Source organism: Hippocampus zosterae, chromosome 6, assembly GCF_025434085.1.
Source record: "Hippocampus zosterae strain Florida chromosome 6, ASM2543408v3, whole genome shotgun sequence".
NCBI classification, from domain to species: domain Eukaryota; kingdom Metazoa; phylum Chordata; class Actinopteri; order Syngnathiformes; family Syngnathidae; genus Hippocampus; species Hippocampus zosterae.
In genome coordinates, this window is record NC_067456.1 from 24,544,863 (window position 1) to 24,565,198 (window position 20,336).

General features: G+C 45.5%; 2 protein-coding genes across 3 annotated transcripts in view; both read right to left on the reverse strand.

The window, feature by feature from the left end:
• The window catches only part of LOC127602267 (craniofacial development protein 2-like), a 159,468-nt gene extending 150,745 nt beyond the window's left edge, over positions 1-8,723 (reverse strand). The window contains exon 1 of the mRNA XM_052068315.1: positions 6,655-8,723. Coding sequence (XP_051924275.1) covers positions 7,519-8,571 — 1,053 coding nt within the window. The 5' untranslated portion in view covers positions 8,572-8,723 and the 3' untranslated portion in view covers positions 6,655-7,518. The remainder of the gene's footprint in view (positions 1-6,654) is intronic.
• araf (A-Raf proto-oncogene, serine/threonine kinase) overlaps positions 1-20,150 on the reverse strand; it is a 51,287-nt gene extending 31,137 nt beyond the window's left edge. For both annotated transcript variants that reach the window (XM_052068237.1, XM_052068236.1), the window contains exons 1-5: positions 20,043-20,150; positions 19,053-19,259; positions 18,197-18,300; positions 2,614-2,716; positions 2,359-2,516 (exon numbers count right to left, since the gene is read on the reverse strand). In XM_052068237.1, the coding sequence (XP_051924197.1) occupies positions 2,359-2,516; positions 2,614-2,716; positions 18,197-18,300; positions 19,053-19,160 (473 nt within the window). In that variant the 5' untranslated portion in view covers positions 19,161-19,259; positions 20,043-20,150. The remainder of the gene's footprint in view (positions 1-2,358; positions 2,517-2,613; positions 2,717-18,196; positions 18,301-19,052; positions 19,260-20,042) is intronic.
• Between the last annotated feature and the right edge of the window lie 186 nt (positions 20,151-20,336).

Below are 20,336 nucleotides of genomic sequence, written 5' to 3' on the forward strand. Positions count from 1 at the left end.
CAATTTTCCTGTGTGCCGAGTCGTTTCTTTAACTTTGTCCGAGAAAATCTCTGACAGTCATACAATGATGAGAGACAATAAAACTAATGACATGCCGGCTCAGACGTCGCCCGGCCAAACAAGGTCTGCGTCAGGTGCCGGGGAACCAGAGCACCTTGATGAAAAATGGGCTTCTGGAACAAATCGGAGATGGGCGAGATGCGATAACATGGCTCTGTTGGAATGCTACTACTCAAGCAACCCTAGTCAAAGGGGTTACATGCAGAGAATGTGGGCTAAATGGTTACTTCAAAACCCACAGTCACGGTTGACCACGAAACAACTAGTAGCTCAGTGTTCCAACATCCACAAACGGCAACTGCTGTCACAACTTGAGATTGATGAGGTACAACGCAGGTTCCATGGTGAAGGGCTCCAGGCTGCCAGATCAGAGGAGGAGGTCATACCAGAGATTGGGAGGCAAGCCCCAATGAATGCAGAGGATGAGATTGGGAGGCCAGCCCCAATGAATGAAATGTTGAGCGAGGCAGATACTGACCTGAAAACTAAGATCATGGTGAGAATGAAAGCTGGGCAACCAAGAAAACGATTACAACGGCTATGTGAAGTACTACCTGAAAGTCTCATGGAAAGTGTAAATGCAGCACTGAGGGTGATCCCGACCGGAACAATGACAGAAACCAATGAGCTGATATACGCTTCAGCATCAGTGATCCTAGAGATGCTTGGCTATAAGAGCAACCATGGAAGCCATGAGATACGTTACCCACCATGGAAAAGACGGTTGGAGGCTAAGATCAAGGCGGCCCGGAAAGATGTGAGTCAATTGACGGAGGCCCAGAGAGGTGTGATGAAAAGCCTGATACCCGAGAGGTACATCCAGATGACCATACCTGAAGCACTCGAAACTGCCAAACAAAGGCTCCAAGCCTTGTCCAGCCGCCTAAAGCGGTACACGAAAGAGAATGAGGCCACACGAATAAACAGGCTGTTCGCAACACAACCTGCGAAAGTGTACGCTCAGTGGCAGGGTCCAAACAACAGAGCTGACCCACCAAGACTGGAAACTGAAAGGTACTGGAAAGGCATATCGGCCTGTGACCCTGAGAGAGGAGCACCGCAACCTCCCTGAACAGAACCCAGTTACCATAACAGTGGCAGACATACAGGAAAGAGTCTGGAAAGAAAACTGGACAGCACCAGGCCCGGACATGGTCCACACCTATTGGCTAAAGAAACTCACAGCACTCCATGAGCGCCTAGCAGCACAAATGAACCAGCTGCTGAAGGATGGGACTCACCCAGGATGGCTAACCGAAGGTCAAACAATGCTGATCATGAAGGATCCCTCAAAGGGTGCAGTCCCATCCAACTATCAGCCAATAACCTGTCTCTGCACAACATGGAAGCTCATGTCAGGCATCATTGTGGCTAAGATAAGTGGACACATGGATCAATACACGAGCGAAGCACAGAAGGGCATTGGTAGAGATACCAGAGGAGCCAAACATCAGCTCCTGGTTGACAGAGCAGTCGCACAAGACTGCAGGTCCCGACGTACCAACCTGTGCACAGCCTGGATTGATTACAAGAAAGCCCGAGCTGAATGAGGGATGGACACCACCCGAGGGGTTAGACGAGGATTTAAAAAAAATATATATATATACACAGAGTATATTTCTATAGAGTATATATAGTGTAAATTTCCCCAGTGTGGGACGAATAAAGGATATCATATCTTATCTTATATATATCTTTTTTGTCCGCAAACAGTCCGTGAAAAGCTGCAAAACAACAGTGAGTCACAAAGAGCAACATATACAGTTCTGTACTCCATGTACATGAAAAAAAAGTTGTTGTTTTTTTAAATGAATATGTTTGAAAAAATCCGCGATGCACCGAATCCGCGATAAACGAACCGTGAAATAGCGAGGGATCACTGTACTAAACAAACTAGCGTATTTTAGGTTCCTCTCTGGCGCGTCAGCGGCCAAACTATCTTTGTCTGCCGTTATGACAATGTTAGGCAAGCAATAATGTTACGATGACAAAGGCGTTGGGTGACAAACATCTTCCCAGGATTTCATTGACTCCTTATCAGTTGAATGTAACACTCGACAGCAGATAAATATTCCCCTACACACGCACACGCTTCTGTGTTTTGTTTTTGAATGCAGTGGAGTGTTGGAAACTCTGAGCTGCAAGTAGCAGCCCATACTGTATTTTTACCTTTCGTAACTTGAGACAATATTTTCCTGTTGAGGCGTTTCGTAACTTGAAAATTTCGTATTAAGGGACATTCGTAAGTAGAGTGTGTGTGTGTGACCAGCACATTTACTTAACTGTGATTCAACTTACCGCTGCTTGCTGACCGTGTCCATGTCCACGCAAACAGTAGGTACCTTGCTACTGCAGTGCTGGTGAAATTTGTATCCACATGTCTGACACCTGAAGCCATTAAATAAGAACTTGTGGCAAAAATCACAGTAAGCCAGCTTGAAGAAAGTTTTCCGTACCTGTGCAGAGTAAAATTGGATTTGTGCAGCAGATGAACGTTTATGTGCAAAAAAGGTCATAAAACGAATCAAGAAATCAGCTTTGCCTGCTACTTACATAGTTGTGCATGGTAAGGGGAATGTCATCCAGGACCTCGACTAATAGCTCCTCTCCAACCAAAGGAGTAATGTCCGTGTCCCAGTCTGTCAGTCTCTTCCGACTGGAAGAGTAATTAAAAGACAAGAACAACAATTAAAACAATTGAGTACCACATATGTAGTTGGGGAAAAATGCATGACGTTAAAAGACTTTTACTTTAATTGGGGTGGGGTTCCCGATCTCACGTACCGGTAATTTTTTTCCCACTTGCCCATTTTGCTGACAACGAATACCTTTATAATGTACACTTCATTATAGCGACCAGATTTTTCCCACAAAATAGTGAAAATGCCTTTGTTACAATGAACAGTGGCAAGCTAAATACCACCGCGATGTTGCTTATGAACAAAATGTACAGCACAGGATTCCCCTCCGTTGCTGAGCAACAGTAGTGATCGACTTGTCCATTGTTGTACAGTGATCCCTCGCTACTTCGCAGTTCGCTTATCGCGGGTTCAGTGCATCGAAGATTTTTTCAAACATATTAAAAAAATATATACTGTATATTATTATAATTTTTTTTACATACCGTATTTTCACGACTATAAGGCGCCATTAAAAGTCTTAAATTTTCTCCAAAATGGACAGGACGCCTTATGGTGCGGAGCGTCCTTTGTATGCGCTGAGTTCCAAAATCTGACTGACAGCCGACACACTGTTCATATAGAGAAAAAGGCGGAAGTGACTGTGGCCAGGCATGCGGGAAGGGTGGGCATGTATATATAGATATATGGAGAGAGGGGGAGACAGAGAGAGAGAGAGAGAGAGAGAGAGGGGGAGAGAGAGAGAGAGGGCGGGGGAGAGAGAGAGAGAGAGAGAGAGAGAGAGAGAGAACAGGCAAGCTGGGGAGCAGTCCGCCAATGGTGAACGGTGGGCGTGTAAGTGGACGGATAAAGGGACGCCACAAGCAGGTACCAACACCTGTATAGAGTGTGGCAATGTGCATTGTTGAAAAACAACTCCGGTTTTGGTTTATAAGAACCCCTGAAAATAAATTCCACAAAGAGACACGCCTACGAAGCTCAGTTCAAACTTAAAGCCACCGGTTATGCTTTTGGCATGCGTGCCCATCTCACAGCTGGACATTGGCATCAACCGGGCGTTCAAAGTAAAATTGCGAACGGCATGGGAACAATGGATGATCGATGGCAAACACAACTTTACAAAGAGTGAGAGGCAGCGCTGGGCGAGTTACGCCACAATACGCAACAACGAGAGGGAACGCGGCCTTTTTGATGGATTACGGTACTTGCACAATTGTTCAATTCTTTCTACACACACACGCGCTGCCACCATGTTTCGCTCTGTTCTTTACTTTCAAATGTGGGAAAACTTCACACGAGAGAAATGTTGACTTTGCTGTTGCTGCTCCTTCTTTCCGCTCGGCAATGCGTAGCAACTCACACTAGCATGTGATGCGTTCAATGACAACTGGGATGTGCAGTCCTCTGCTTCTGATACAGAGGATGAGGACTTTGATGGATTTCTGGGTGGTGATTGATCGAAAAACGTGAGAACATTGTACGATGGCTAAATAAAATACCCCCGAACTCAGTTCTGCTTTTGTTGCCTTTTTAAAAACGTGTTTTTAGCTTGTATCTGTATGTCTTGGCATGCTACCGTATGCTTCAAGCTAACGTGTTAGCGTGCGCGTATGCATGCCGTATGTTTAAGCTGGCGTATGTTTTACCACTGTAAACCTGCGCCCATTGGTACAGTGCGGTCTGTCTATGTGTAAAATACAGAAATGTCACCCATTAATGAGACTGCGCCCAACCGTACTGTGCGTCGAATAGTTGTGAAAATACGGTATACATGGAGTGCAGTACTGTATATGTTGCTCTATGTGACTCACTGTTGTTTTGCAGATTCCCGCGGACCGTTTGCGGAATTTAATAAAAAAAATATATATATTCAACCTGTTTATGTTAATTGGACGCTACTTCGCGGATTTTCGTTTATTGCGGGTGGTTTTGGTGCCCATTAACCGCGATAAACGAGTGATTACTGTACTTCCAAAAGCACGGTGCGGTCAAGCACATAGTCTGAAAACATGTCTGGTAAAAGTAAGCAAATCTTGCTGTCTGTGAAGGCTAAAATTAATTATTAGAAAGTACTTTTAATTTGTTGACTTTTTTCTTTTATACTGTATACACGTATTTGTAATTGACATGATTATACTATATTACATGTTCATGTTTTTACATCTAGAAATGTTCATACTGTAGTTGGCGACCATTTTATTGGAAATGGTTTCAACGCTACCATTATAACAAACGTTATTTGTTAAGTCCCTCGAGTAACGTAACAAGGTTCGACTGTATATACCAGTGGTCCTCAACTAGAAATGCTGTCGGTCCACTTTTTTTTTTTTTATAAGACCAAGGTCCGGTCCCATGCACAGTGGTCATGGGGAGCAGGGCTATATGCCCATTTAGTATGGTCTAGCCAAGCTTATACAAATCAACACTCCTCACAACCAAACAATAATGGGGTGCATGAAAATAACAATTATTCACTTTGCCAGTACACAGCAAATAATGAGAGGTATTGTGTTGAGGCAGAGTAACTCTTTTATTTTGTTAAGTTGTGCCTGCTTAATAATAGAAATAGCCCTTTTAGGGAAATAAGACATATTTTACTTTAACTTTGTTAAACAGTAGTTGTCTTTTTTTCCCTTAATTTAACAAAAGCAAAACAAAATACCGATTTCCATCCAGCCATCCATCCATCATCTACCGCTTATCCGGGGCCGGGTCGCGGGGGCAACAGCTTTAGCAGGGAAGCCCAGACTTCCCTCTCCCGAGCTACTTCTTCCAGCTCTCCCCGGGGGATCCCGAGTCGTTCCCAGGCACCCAGGCAAGCTGGGTGACAGTCTCTCCAGCGTGTCCTGGGTCTTCCTCTGGGTCTCCTCCCGGTGGGACATGACCGGAACACCTCACCGGGGAGGCGCTCAGGTGGCATCCGAATCAGATGCCCAAGCCACCTCATCTGGCTCCTCTCGATGTGGAGGAGAAGCGGCTCGACTCTGAGCCCCTCCCGGATGACTGAGCTTCTCACCTTATCTCTAAGGGAGAGCCCGGACACCCTGCGGAGAAAACTCATTTCAGCCGCTTGTATCCGGGATCTCGTTCTTTCGGTCACGACCCATAGCTCGTGACCATAGGTGAGGGTTGGGACGTAGATCGACCGGTAAATTGAGAGCTTCGCCCTTTGGCTCAGCTCCTTCTTCACCACGACAGACCGATACAACGTCCGCATCACAGCAGACGCTGCACCGATCCGCCTGTCGATCTCCCGCTCCCTCCTACCCCCACTCGTGAACAAGACTCCAAGATACTTGAACTCCTCCACTTGGGGTAAGATCTCCTCCCCGACCCGGAGGGGGCACTCCACCCTTTTCCGACTGAGGACCATGGTTTCAGATTTGGAGGTGCTGATTTTCATCCCAACCGCTTCACACTCTGCTGCGAAACGCTCCAGTGAGAGTTGGAGAGCCCCGTTTGAAGGAGCCAACAGCACCACATCATCTGCAAAAAGCAGGGATGTAATACTGAGGCCCCCAAAACGGACCCCCTCAACGCTTCGGCTGCGCCTAGAAATTCTGTCCATAAAGGTTATGAACAGAATCGGCGACAAAGGGCAGCCTTGGCGGAGTCCTACCCCCACTGGAAACGATTCCGATTTACTGCCGGCAATGCGAACCAAACTCTGACATCGGTGGTATAGTGACCGAACAGCCCGTATCAGGGGGTTCGGTACCCCATACCCACGAAGCACCCCCCACAGAACTCCCCGAGGGACACGGTCAAACGCCTTCTCCAAGTCCACAAAACACATGTAGACTGGTTGGGCGAATTCCCACATACCCTCAAGGACCCTGCTAAGGGTGTAGAGCTGGTCCACTGTTCCACGGCCGGGACAAAAACCACACTGCTCCTCCTCAATCTGAGGCTCGACTTCCTGACGGACCCTCCTCTCCAGCACCCCTGAATAGACCTTACCAGGGAGGCTGAGGAGTGTGATCCCTCTGTAGTTGGAACACACCCTCCGGTCCCCCTTTTTAAAAAGAGGGACTACCACCCCGGTCTGCCAATCCAGAGGCACTCTCCCTGTTGACCACGCGATGTTGCAGAGGCGTGTCAACCAGGACAGCCCCACAACATCCAGAGCCTTGAGGAACTCCTGGCGGATCTCATCCACTTTGCCACCGAGGAGCTTTCTAACCACAACGGTGACTTCAACCACAGAGATAGGAGAGCTCACCTCAGGGACCCCAGACTCTGGTTCCCCCAAGGAAAACGTGTTGGTGGATTTGAGGAGGTCTTCGAAGTACTCTGCCCACCGGTTCACAACGTCCCGAGTCGAAGTCAGCAGCGCCCCGTCCCCACTGTACACAGTGTTAGTGGTGCACTGCTTCCCCTCCTGAGACGTCGGATGTGGACCAGAATTTCCTCGAAGCCGTCCGGAAGTCGGCTTCCATGGCCTCACTGAACTCTTCCCACGCTCGGGTTTTTGCCTCGGCGACCACCAAAGCTGCGTTCCGCTTAGCCAGTCGATCCCCGTCAGCTGCCTCTGGGGTCCCACAGGCCATAAAGGCTTGATAGGACTCCTTCTTCAGCTTGACGGCAGCCTTTACTGCTGGTGTCCACCAGCGAGAACGGGGGTTGCCGCCATGACAGGAACCAACCACCTTACGGCCACAACTCAGATTGGCCGCCTCAACAATAGAGGCACGAAACATGGTCCACTCGGACTCAATGTCCCCCGTCTCCCCCGGAACATGGGAAAAGCTCAGTCGGAGGTGGGAGTTGAAACTCCTTCTGACAGGGGATTCCGCCAGACGCTCCCAACAAACCCTCACTATACGTTTGGGTCTGCCAGGACGGACCGGCATCTTCCCCCACCATCGAGCCTACTCACCACCAGGTGGTGATCAGTTGACAGCTCCGCCCCTCTCTTCACCCAAGTGTCCAGAACATGCGGCCGCAAATCCGATGATACAACTACAAAGTCGATCATCGAACTGCGGCCTAGGGTGTCCTGGTGCCAAGTGCACATATGGACACCCTTATGTTTGAACAAGGTGTTCGTTATGGACAATCCGTGACGAGCACAGAAGTCCAATAACAAAACACCACTCGGGTTTTGATCGGGGGGGCCGTTCCTCCCAATCACGCCCCTCCAGGTATCACTGTCATTGCCCACGTGAGCATTGAAGTCCCCCAGCAGAACAATGGAGTCCCCAGCAGGAGTACTATCCAGCACACCCTCCAAGGAATCCAAAAAGGGTGGGTATGCTGAGCTGCTGTTTGGTGCATATGCAAAAACAACAGTCAGGACCCGTCCACCCACCCGAAGGCGGAGGGAGGCAACCCTCTCGTCTACCGGTGTGAACCCCAATGTACAGGCACTGAGCCGGGGGGCAATGAGTATTCCCACACCTGCTCTGCGCCTCTCACCGTGAGCAACTCCAGAGTGGAAGAGAGTCCAACCTCTCTCGAGAGAACTGGTACCAGAACCCAGGCTGTGTGTGGAGGCAAGTCCGACTATATCCAGTCGGAAATTCTCTGCCTCACACACCAGCTCGGGCTCCTTCCCTGCCAGACTTGTGACATTCCATGTCCCAAGACCTAGCTTCTGCAGCCGAGGATCGGACCGCCAGGGTCCCCGCCTTTGGCTGCCGCCCAGCTCGCATTGCACCCGACCCCTTTGGCCCCTCTCATGGGTGGTGAGCCCATGGGAAGGGGGACCCACGTTGCCTCTTCGGGTTGTGCCCGGCCGGGCCCCATGGGTGTAAGCCCGGCCACCAGGCGCCTGCCAACGAGCCCCACCTCCAGGCCTGGCTCCAGAGGGGGGCCCCGGTGACCCGCGTCCGGGCAAGGGAAACCTAGATCCATTTATTTTTATCATCATTGGGGTCTTTTGAGCCGTGCTTTGTCTGGCCCCTCACCTAGAACCTGTTTGCCATGGGTGACCCTGCCAGGGGCATAAAGCCCCAGACAACTTAGCTTCTAGGATCATTGGGACACACAAACCCCTCCACCACGGTAAGGTGACGACTCACGGAGGGGAAAATACTGATTTTACCAAAATAAATACTAAAAATGAAAACAAAAATATTATTTTCATTTGTACAATTCCCCTTTTCACATCCCCTCTGAAATCATTGAAAAATATATCAGAAGAGGAGTTAAGAACAATTTTAAATACTGACACAAGGGAGCACAGGAATGTGCAGTGCTGTTCTTCCACTAAAGGTGAATGCAATGTCTGAGGCATGCAAATATTATTTGAGGACGCCATTGGGATGTTCATTTAACATGTTGCGGTGTTCTGCTGTTAAACAGCTGCAAAGATCCCCGGGTAGACGGGAGCAAAACTGCACACAATCGAAACGTCCCGCGATTTGTCTTGTCTAATTGTCTGTGTGGCTCTCCTGTGCTGAAGCTGTGAGCACACTGTGGCGTCGCGCATGAGTCTGTTTCCTGACACAATCATCCATTTTGAATGCGTGACGCTGATGTATGGGCACACCTTAAGTTCAGAGGAGCCAATCAGCGCATCGTTATCGCCGACATGCCCCCGTCTCCAGTTTGTCAAACATTATACACACACACAGAGTCGCGCTGCTGCGTCCTCTCCAATACATCTGTTCGTGCACGCAAATAATACAACGGATAATTTTAACAAGCAATCGCGGTAATGCGCAGATTATAGTCCAAAAATAGAAAATGTATAACGTAAAAATCACTTTAGAATTTATTATTTTATACAATTTGCCGAGGGTCCGGACAAAGGAGGCCCAGACAGAGGAGGTCGGCGGTCCGGACAGAGGAGGTCGGCGGTCCGGTCGTGGATCGCGGTCCGCCAATTGAGGAAGGGGAGTATATACATACATAGATATAGATATATGCATAGTTTATTTGCCCCCTTCCTGATTTCTGTGAATTCACATATTTATCACACACAAAAGTTTTAAGTTCATCAAACCACAGAGACTACCCAAGTACAGTATTTTCACGACTATAAGGCGCCATTAAAAGTCTTAAATTTTCTCCAAAATGGACAGTACATCTTATGATGCGGAGCGTCTTGTGTATGCGCTGAGTTCCAAAATCTGACTGACAGCCGACACGCTGTTTATATAGAGAAAAGGCGGAAGTGACTGTGGACAGGCATGCAGCAAAGAAGTCGGCCAATCTGGGAAGGGTGGGCATATGCGCATATATATATATATATATATATATATATAGGAGAGATAGAGAGAGAGATAGAGAGAGATAGCGAGAGATAGCGAGAGAGACAGAGAGACAGAGGTAGAGACAGATAGATCGATAGAGAGAGAGAAGCCAGACGTGAGAGAGGAAAGGCATGCGGGGGAGCAGCCCGCCAATGGGTGAAGGGTGGGCGTGTAAGTGGACGCTAAAGGGTCGCCCCAAGCAGGTACCAACACCTGTATAGAGTGTGGCAATGTGCATTGTTGCAAAACAACTTCGGTTTTGGTTTCTAAGAACCCCCTAAAATAAATTTGACAAAGAGACACGCCTACGAAGCTCAGTTCAAACTTCAAGCCATCGGTTATGCTTTTCGCATGCGTGCCCATCTCACAGCAGCGGTGAAAAACCAAGTCAAGCAAATGAACTCTGAGCTTGCTGTTATTCCCGGAGGCTTGACTAAAGAACTCCAACCGCTGGACATTGGCATCAACCGGGCGTTCAAAGTAAAGTTGCAAACGGCATGGGAACAATGGATGATCGGTGGCAAACACAACTTTACAAAGAGTGAGAGGCAGCGCTGGGCGAGTTACGCCACAATTTGCGAATGGATTGTGGCTGCTTGGACGAACGTGTCTGCTTGCACTGTTGTTAGAGTTTTTGGCAAAGCCGGCACATTTCTGTGGAGCCACATGGCAATGAGAGTGACTCTGACAACGAGAGGGAACACAGCGTTTTTGATGGATTACCGGTACTTGCACAATTGTTCAATTCTGATACAGAGGATGAGGACTTTGGATTTCTGGGTGATGATTGATCGAAAAACGTGAGTACATTGTACGATGGCTAAATAAAATACAACGAAACTCAGTTTTGCTTCCGTTGCCTTTTTAAAAATGTGTTTTTAGCTTGTTAACTGTTTTGTTAAGCGCTTTGTTACACCTGCCGCTGTTGTGAAAGCGCTATATAAATCAGCATGTATTGTATTGTATCTGTATGTCTTGACATGCTACCGTATGCTTCAAGCTAACATGTTTTTAGCGTGCAAGCATGCATGCCGTATGTTTAAGCTAGCGTATGTTTTACCACTTTAAAACTGCGGCCAATAATACAGTGCGTTTTGTCGATGTGTAAAATACAGAAATAGCACCCATTAATGAGACTGCGCCCAACCATACGTTGCGGCGAATGGTCGTGAAAATACGGTATAGACAAAATGCAATTTCTTAAATGCCAATTCGATTTTTAAAGGCACACACACACACACAAAAAAATCGAAAACTACATATCCATGTGTGAAAAATTGCCCCCCCTCTCCCTTGTTAAGTCACAAAGTAACTGTGACAAGCAACACTTTTGGGAAAGCCGAGTTCAATTTCACATGGAGCACCCTAGTACCACAATTGTTGAAGCAAGAAATCACACAACATTTGTCAGACAAAGTGACATAGGCTACACCAAACCTGGGCAAATTACGGCTCGCGGGCCGAGTCCGGCCTGCTGGTCTTTTTAATCCTGCCCGCCGATGGTTGGCACAGTACACAAATAAGGTTCAATGTAAATGATTGTATTCATTTCATTTGGACTTGTAATTACAGGAATTTCAACACCAGGTGGCGCAGTTACTTGAAGTTGCAGAGCACAGGGAGCGAGGGGGAGACAATCCGGAAGCCCGCAGTAGTAGCGCTAAATTAAATAACTCGATACGACGGAATAAGTGTGTCCGCGCCGCTATTTTCAATCATTGATTCCAAAACGACGACATGCAAGTGACTCTTTATTGCAGTGAATTTTACTAGAATTGCGAACATTTTTACGTCCTGTAGATCATGGCATCCAAACGAAGAGGAACAATAAGTGAAGTGCATCCGATTAAACGAAGCGGGTTACAAAGTACGGAACATTCAAGAGACGCTTGGAGTCTGAAAGACTCAAATCTTTGAAAAACAAGGAAGCGATTCTTGCTCAGTCCGATTCTGGGTGTTTCCATGCTCAGGGTGAATTGTATGCGGCTCGAAGGACAGTCGAGTAAATAAACGTTTCCTGAAATGGTTTGACTGTTATCGTGCTAAAAACTTTCCGCAAACTGGACCTCTAATAAGAGAGCAATCAATTTCTATCGCGGCATGGCCGTGGCTGACTTCAAAAGTTCAATACATGACATCAGCTGAGCAACGCTGTCTTGTGTGGTGATCGAGGGGAGGTCAAGTTCGAGACAGTGAGTGGAAATTAAGCCACCAGGTCTTTAACGTGTCTCATTTGGGAGAAAATAGTCCTAATTTTGTTATATTTTGTCATATACCTGTACTCTATGCTGCAGTTTATGGGCAATATATTGTTGCACTTTGTTGCTTGTGTTGTCACGCATGTACAGCATGTTGTTAACATACTTGGACGTTGTTGGGGTTGTGAACACACAAAGGAACAAAATACACAAACAACTCCGAGACAGTCCAGTCTCCTACAAAAGGAAAGATGATGCTTGGGGACTATCCCCCCCAACCCTGTTCTAGTTTAGATGGTATAACCCAAGAGGCTAGGTGCCGCTTGCTACTGTTATTGCCAGCCATCATGTCTTGTGTCGTTATTAAACAAAAACATGACGGAAGTAAAACAGAGCACGAAAGCAACGCATTCTCGCTGTATGTAATCAACTCTTCTCATGCGTCGCGAGGCTAGCCCCCCCCCCCCCCCCCCAAACGAGCATTTGCTCCGGAGCAAATTGTAGCATTCACACGTACCATTTTACAACGGTGCTGTCCCGCAAACGAGCATTTGCTCCGGAGCAAATTTAACCCACCTCAGGGAGGTGGTTTAAAAACACCGGTGTAACTTTGTACGTGTGACCACCCTACTGGGGTAGCACCGGAGCAAATGTTGCCGTGTGAACACCCCTAGTTCGAGGTGGCAGCGGAAAAAAAATAACCACACAAAGGTCTACTAATTACGACATTTAAGAAATGGGAATGCCAGTCTGATTTTTCGTATGAATCGTCCGAAGGGCGCATCACTAAACTCACCTGTGACTTATGCACAGAACACGAGAGCGAGATACGACGAGAGGCACGATTACAAGGCAAATTGGTCATTAGATCTATAGGCTAATCGCTATGAAAAAATATTATGAAACAGCCTTGGTTATTGTATAATTTACTGGTTGTAGCATGGTAACTTTATGAATAAAACATTTGTCACAAGGTGTAGTACTGCTGTAATGCTAATGTTAACTCTCAGTAGAACTAATGATGATGTGTGGTAGATTCTTTTGTCAAATTTACCCATGCATCGTCTTGGTGAGAGGATGTCAAGCCACGTCATTACTTACCTGTATTAATGATTATCAGTAAATTAATATTTGCGGTGTGAGACTGGAAAAAAAACACTCAGATTTTGTGCTATGTTGTATTCATGATGCCATATGAATACAACATACAGTGAAACCCCGCTATGCGACCACCTCATTTAAACGACCACCTTAAAAATACGACCGGTTTTGTACAGTCCCAAATAGAACGCCTATGTATTGTATTGTATTGAAACCCTAGAAATGAGACCACCCCGGAATTCAGAATTGCGACCGCGATATCCGGGCCCAGGAAGCTATCGCCTCATAAATGCGACCAGGTGTGAAAATGGCAGCAAGCAAGAAGAGAATTGATTTGACCCTACAACAGAAAATTGAAGTTATTCGAGCCAGTGAGCAGCCAGGATCGAGCCAGCGAACATTGGCTGAGCGGTTTGGAGTTGGAAAAACTCAAATCCAAACCATTTTGAAGAAGAAACGGGAGCTCCTAGACGCATACCAAGCAAACGCTAGCTCTTCTAGAAAACGCCTGTGCTACCGAAGTGGCTACGACGACGTGGACGAGCTAACTTGGCGATGGTTTCAGAAAGCGCGCAGCCAGAATATCCCTATCAGCGGACAGATGATCCAGGAACAGGCACGAGAATACGCGAAGGAGCTTAAAAAGGACGAAGTCTTTAAAGCGTCCAACGGTTGGCTGGATCGTTTCAAAACAAGGCACAACATTGGAGGCGCTAAGCTGTCAGGAGAGCGAGCCAGCGTAGATCCTGAGACAGTCCATGCTTGGAAACAGCGGCTACCTCAACTCACAAGAGCACGGGTATCCAAACTTTTTGCCAAGGGGGCCAGATTTTATGTGGTAAAATGTCGGGGGGCCGACCTTGGCTGACATTCTTTACATTGAACAACAATATTGTTCAGCAAATTTTAGTAAGCCAGTCTGTTTCACATTTCCATTTTTATTTTAATTTCAACAATCTTAAGAATTTCTTTTGGTTCATTTGAAACAGGCATATCACATGCAACTGCTTATTCACTTGACTTTTTCTTAAACAGAAGTCTCCTGAGTGCAAATTGATTGATTTGAAACATAAAATGTATCACCATGACTTTTCAATAGTCACAAAACCTTTGACTCGAACAACAGGGAAATGAACAAGCAATACACATATCCACAACTGCAAGGACCATTTGAAATATGACATATCAGTCAATATAAACACGGAGTGATGTCTTGTTAAATCGTGAGTGATGCCCTCTAGTGTCTAAATGCTATTACTCATTTAGTGAATGATATTACTCATTTAGCCACTAGAGGGAAGCAGTACTCTATGAAACATCACTCACCCGTCTACGAGACCTCAGTCAATGCAACACGTGTTCCATTGCGCCAAACCTGCGGGCCAGACGGCACTGATTTTATGACAGGGGCCGAGGGCCGGATGAAATTCGACCGCGGGCCGGATTCGGCCCCCGGGCCGGACTTTGGACATGCCTGCACAAGAGGGTATGATCCCTGTGACATCTATAATATGGATGAAACAGGCCTTTTCTATCGAGCTCTACCTGATAAATCACTTGTGATCAAGGGTAGTGATTGTGCTGGTGGAAAGAAAGCTAAAGAGCGTTTAACCGTAGTTACAGTATGTGTGTAAGTGCCACAGGAGAGATTGAGAAGCCGTTAGTTATTGGCAAGAGTCTGAAGCCTCGCTGTTTCAAAAATGTCGACATCAAAAATCTGCCTGTGTTGTGGACAGCAAATCGTAAAGCATGGATGACGAGTGAAATTTTTCACGAATGGCTGACAGCGTTCAATGCAAAGATGCAGAAAAATAAGAGACGCGTGTTGTTGTTGCTGGACAATGCACCGTCACCTAGCTGCTTTGGAATTCTCTAATGTCACGCTGCAGTTTTTACCAGCAAACACTACATCAGTGTTGCAACCACTAGATCTGGGCATCATCCAGAACATGAAGTGCCACTATCGTACGTCTCTCCTTCGTGCTGTACTGTGCCAAATGAAAAAGGGCTCTGCATCAGAAATTTCAAAGGGCATCAACGTTTTAGATGCATGCCATTGGATTCATACTGCAGTCCAGAATGTGAAGGCACACACCATAAAGCGTTGCTTTGAAAAAGCTGGTGTTATTTCAGAAGAGGGCAGCATCTGCAGTGACACTCCCGACGAAGGTGACAGTCTCACACAGCTTGGTGAGCTCTTGCAAGACACAGTGGACCATCTGCATCTGGAGAGCTCCTTATCCCTCAACGAGTACACAACAGTAGATGAAGAGGCACCAGCTATTGAAGATCTCCAACAGGGATGGGAGAAAGACTTAGTAGAGGAGTATAAAACAACCAAAACTTCAGCCACCAGAGGAGAAACCGTGCAGTCAGACGATGAGGAGCCAGATGAGCCATGTCCAGCAGAACCGTTGATCAAAAGCTACACGGAAGCAATGAAATGGGCCGGGGAATTGAAGCAGTTTGCTATCGTCAACAGTCTAGACTCCATCCTTTGCAACATTATGTCTGTAGAGTCTGGACTGCAAGAGGCTGCTTTGAAACACAATAGCAAGAAACGACAATCTACTTTGGATAGTTAGTTCTTCTAAGAACCATACTGTAGTTTGTAGCTGTAGTTTTTTTTCTCTTGCCTTATTTTTTCTCTTGCCTTATACATACATAGACTATGTATTCAAATGCTTAAATTTCTTTTGTGTACAATACAGTTTCATGTACAATCCATCATTTATTACTCATTGTGTGTACATGACGCTACAGTATATTGTTGCATGTGAGCCACATTACTTCTGCATTATCATTACTGCATGCCACTTCAGAAATCAGACCACCTTGAGCAGTAACATAGGTGGTCTTATTTCTGAGGTTACACTGTATATTGATCTATTTATTTTGTTGAATAAACCTGGAGTACACAGCTGCTGATGTTCATTGTTAATCTTGTATGCCTGAATTATTTATTTTTTTGCAACATTTGTTTATAAGAAATAAACCTATAAACTGTAAGATTATCACTGAGGTCGGCACTGATTCCTTTTTACAAACGCACAAGTTCTTGTATCTACTTGTATCTGGGCCGTTATGGCTGTTGCTCATCATGGCATGCGTGTGTGTATGCATGCATATGCAGTAGCGCGTCGATCGCGGGAGGTCGGTAGCTTAAAAAGTCGATCGTCAGTCAAGAACAACATCCGTAGAACTCCAGACCTCGCTGGCCTCAGTTCAGGTCGGTGTTCACGACTCGACCATAAGACACTGGCCAAAAATGGCAAATATGGGAGCGGTCCCAGGCGAAAACCACTGCTGTCCAACAAGAACACAAAGGCTCATCTCACATTTGCCAAAAGACATCTTGATCATTGATCATTCTCAAGGCTTTTGGAAAAAAAAAAGTCTATGAGTTAAAATTTAACTTTTTGGAAGATGTGCCATGTTCCATCTGATGTAAAAAATAGCACAGAATTTAATAAAAAGAAAATTATGCCAACAGTGAAGCATGGTGGTGGCAGTGTGATGTTTTGTGTCTGCTTTGCTTCCTCAGGACCAGGAGAACTTGATGTGATTGATGGGACAATGAATTCTGATGTCTAACAGAAAATCTTGAAGGAGAACATCCGACCAACAGTCAATATGCGCCCTCAAACTCATGCAGTAGGACAACGATCCAAAACGCACCTGCAAGTCCAGCTCTGAATGGTTAGATGGACTTGCTTAGATGGATGGATGGATGGATAAATAAAGGTTTTGGAGTGGCCAAGTCAAAGTCTGGATTTGAATACAATTGAGATGCTGAGGTGTGAGCTTAAATGAGCAGTTAATGCTAGAAAACACTAATATGGCGGAGTTGAAGCAATTCTACGAAGTGAAAGACTCATCACCAATTACCGCTAATGTTGGATTTCAATTATCGCTGCCAAGGGTGGCACAAAGGGGCAATTAGTTTTTCTTATGCCACAGTTGGTCTGCAATTATTTTTCTTTTGTCTAAATAAATTCACATTTCGAAATTGCATTCTGTATTTCCTTGGATTGAGTTGTGTGATATTAAAATTGGTCTGATGAATCTTTGTGTGTGATAAATATGCAATTAACAGAAATCATCAGTGCGTGTACACACACACACAAACACCTTAACTGAGCATAACAACAACAAAAAGCATGTAACAGTATTTCTTTTACACATACAGTACTACACTTGTAAGGCCACCCGTCGCAGTTCATAAAATCTATTGGCATAGTTTTTCAAGTACAGTAATAGTTAATTTACATTTTTCAGAGACGGTCATGAACACCCCTCAAGTTTAAGGACGCCTCTTGGGTTGAATGGAAGGAGCGTAGCACCATCTAATGGACATATTATAGATTGCACCTTTTAGTGCGAAGCGTCTAATAAAATTCTAAAAAAAAATTACAAAATAGCCATTCATTGAAGGTGCGCCTCATAATCCAGTGCGTCTTTTCGTGCAGAAAATACGGTAATTACATTTAGATGCGTTAAAAATTCAACAAAAAAAACCTAAAACACCCACTCACTTGATCAAAACGTGAACAAAAGTATTGGAACATGTGACTGTTGGGTATTTGTTGTTATTTGGATGTTGCCTTTTCGCGTGATTACTTCAATGTTTGTGCTTGTTTTTAGATTTGGGTTTTACCAGTGAAAATTAGTCAAACAAAAAATAGAGAGCAGTCTATGGATGGATGACAAGACTATACCATGAAATAAAAGCTAGACTTATGAACATTTGTCTGAAACTCAGATGTCTTCAGTATACAACAAAAATAATGGAACTGAATATACCGTTACAATACTTTTGGAGGGGACTGCATTTCAAACCAAACATTTTGTAGCCCGTTTGTCTTCAGTATACAACAAAAATAATGGAACTGAATATACCGTTACAATACTTTTGGAGGGGACTGCATTTCAAACCAAACATTTTGTAGCCCGTTTTGCTTATGTTTGTCAAACCTTAGCACAAATGATGCAAGCTTACCCTTCGAGAAGGCGGAATACAGCACAGCAGTCTTGGCTTAAGCCTCTCACTTTAAGTGCTTTATCTAGACTCTCATACACCGTCTGTCCTTGTCGAACATTCACCTGTGAAACGGAGACCGCTCTTCAATAACATTGACAATGTCACATCCAAAGGCAATGTATTTTAATTTGAATGGTTTAAATGAAAATGCCAGTTTTATACTGAAACAGCTTATCTTGAAACACCTTTTAAAATTGAAGCCATATAAAATATATCAATTCCCCCATCCGTTTACCATACCACATCTCTCTCTCTCTCTCCCTCTCATACACAGGCACACACAATCATTCACACTCACAACAAGCAGCAACTGGCAGTCTTTAACTAATTAAATATGCAGCTTTTTGGAATGTCAATGGTAGCCCGAGTACAGTACCAAGAGCAAACCCACTCAAGTGTGGGCAGAACAAAAAAAACTCACATAGGAGGGCATGTGCCTAGATTCAAGCCCACGACCTCTTGGCTGAAGCAAACATGTTCACCACAATATAATCAAGATGTCAATCTAATGCATTATAATTCATAATATGAATAAATGTGACAAGGTGGAAAACATTGAATTTGAATCAGAAATCAGAAGAGGGCAGGAGGATGAAAAGCACCATCTGCCAGACCAAATGCTAATTTTCACACTCGTTGACAAAGTGACAAAAATGTCAAAGTTTGTGCGAGTAATTATACTTGAAACCAGCCAGTTATTTCACAGTGAACCATCACTAATTCATCTAGTTGCAGCATGATTTTATTTGTTTTACAGATGCACAAAACTGAGAATGAATGATAAAGAGCATCATCGAGCTACTTTCTCACTCACCACAGTCCTTTGCTTGTTGGGGAGGTAGACTCGGATAGTGCCCCCACCTCGGGGTGGATCCTCCGGACTAGTTTCTCCTGAGGAGGAGTAGGAGGAGGTGGAGGACATGACGAGAGGATCAGGAGGGGGATTCTATACTTGACACCAATACCTCAGGTGAGAGTCGTGGGGAAGTGGATCCAAAAGACTACACTGTTTACTTGCAACCTGCAACAAAATAAACAGGTTTAGTTGTGGAGCTGGTCAATACGTATTCGTGTTGAAAAGAGCAAAGAAGAAAAAAAGTATTGTTGAACATGACCATTTCAGAGAAGCAAAAGAATACCAAATCGTTATGACCAACGATGTAAACGTTGAGGGTGGGTGGCAGGGTACGCTTGCCTTTCTCCAATGGGCTGTACTTTGAATGGTGGGAATAACAGTTGATACGAGCCATTACTCGTGAAACGCCGAAGCTGCAAACTTAGAAGTCACAGATGAGTGATGCTAACGCTATGTAATGTTAGCCACTTAGCTTAGCGTGGGATTTGTCTACTGTCTGTGACATTTGGAGTTGTAGGTAGCCATGTTTCTCTTGACTCGGCCACTTTGGCGACTTTAAACTGCCTTGCCAAATAGTTCAGCGGGCAATGGCAACTAACAACATACGGTCGATTCATTCGAGCAGATCCAAGTGTGAACTCGGCTCGAAACGCAGTTGTGACCGTAGTGGAAGAGATTATGTAGCTACAAAATGGCTAGAACTTTTCAGCTACTCGTTGCCAGCCCAGTCTAAAGCGTATGCGAACTTCGGGGGGTTTACAACTGCGTCGGCTCCTGAGCTGTTGCTGCTGCTTTCTCCGCTTAGTCTGCGGTGACTTGTTCCGTCGTCATCCAAAACATAGCACATACAGTACTTGTTCCGTGTTGCGTCTATTTCGAGTCCTAACAGATCGTTCTCACGTCGCCAATGATTTATTTTCAAGTCTAGATATAAATTAAAACTCTTACCTGAGGCGGCCATCTTGAACTCTCAATCTAAAATCGAATCTGTCAAGAACTTCAGGGAAAGCGGAAAACCTCGGAAAGGCTCGTTTCTCATTGGCCACATGCTGGAGCTGCGTCCTTTCATTGGACACAGCGGAGATGGGCGTTAACTAACGTCTCTGTCATGTAAATGAACTCTACTATAGTGAAACTGCAATCTGCCCGTTTTCAAAACGACAGCGTCGCAAACACGGGGGGGGGGATATGTAAAACGTTTCCGACGTGCATACTGCATGTTTTGTACCTACTGCGTCACAT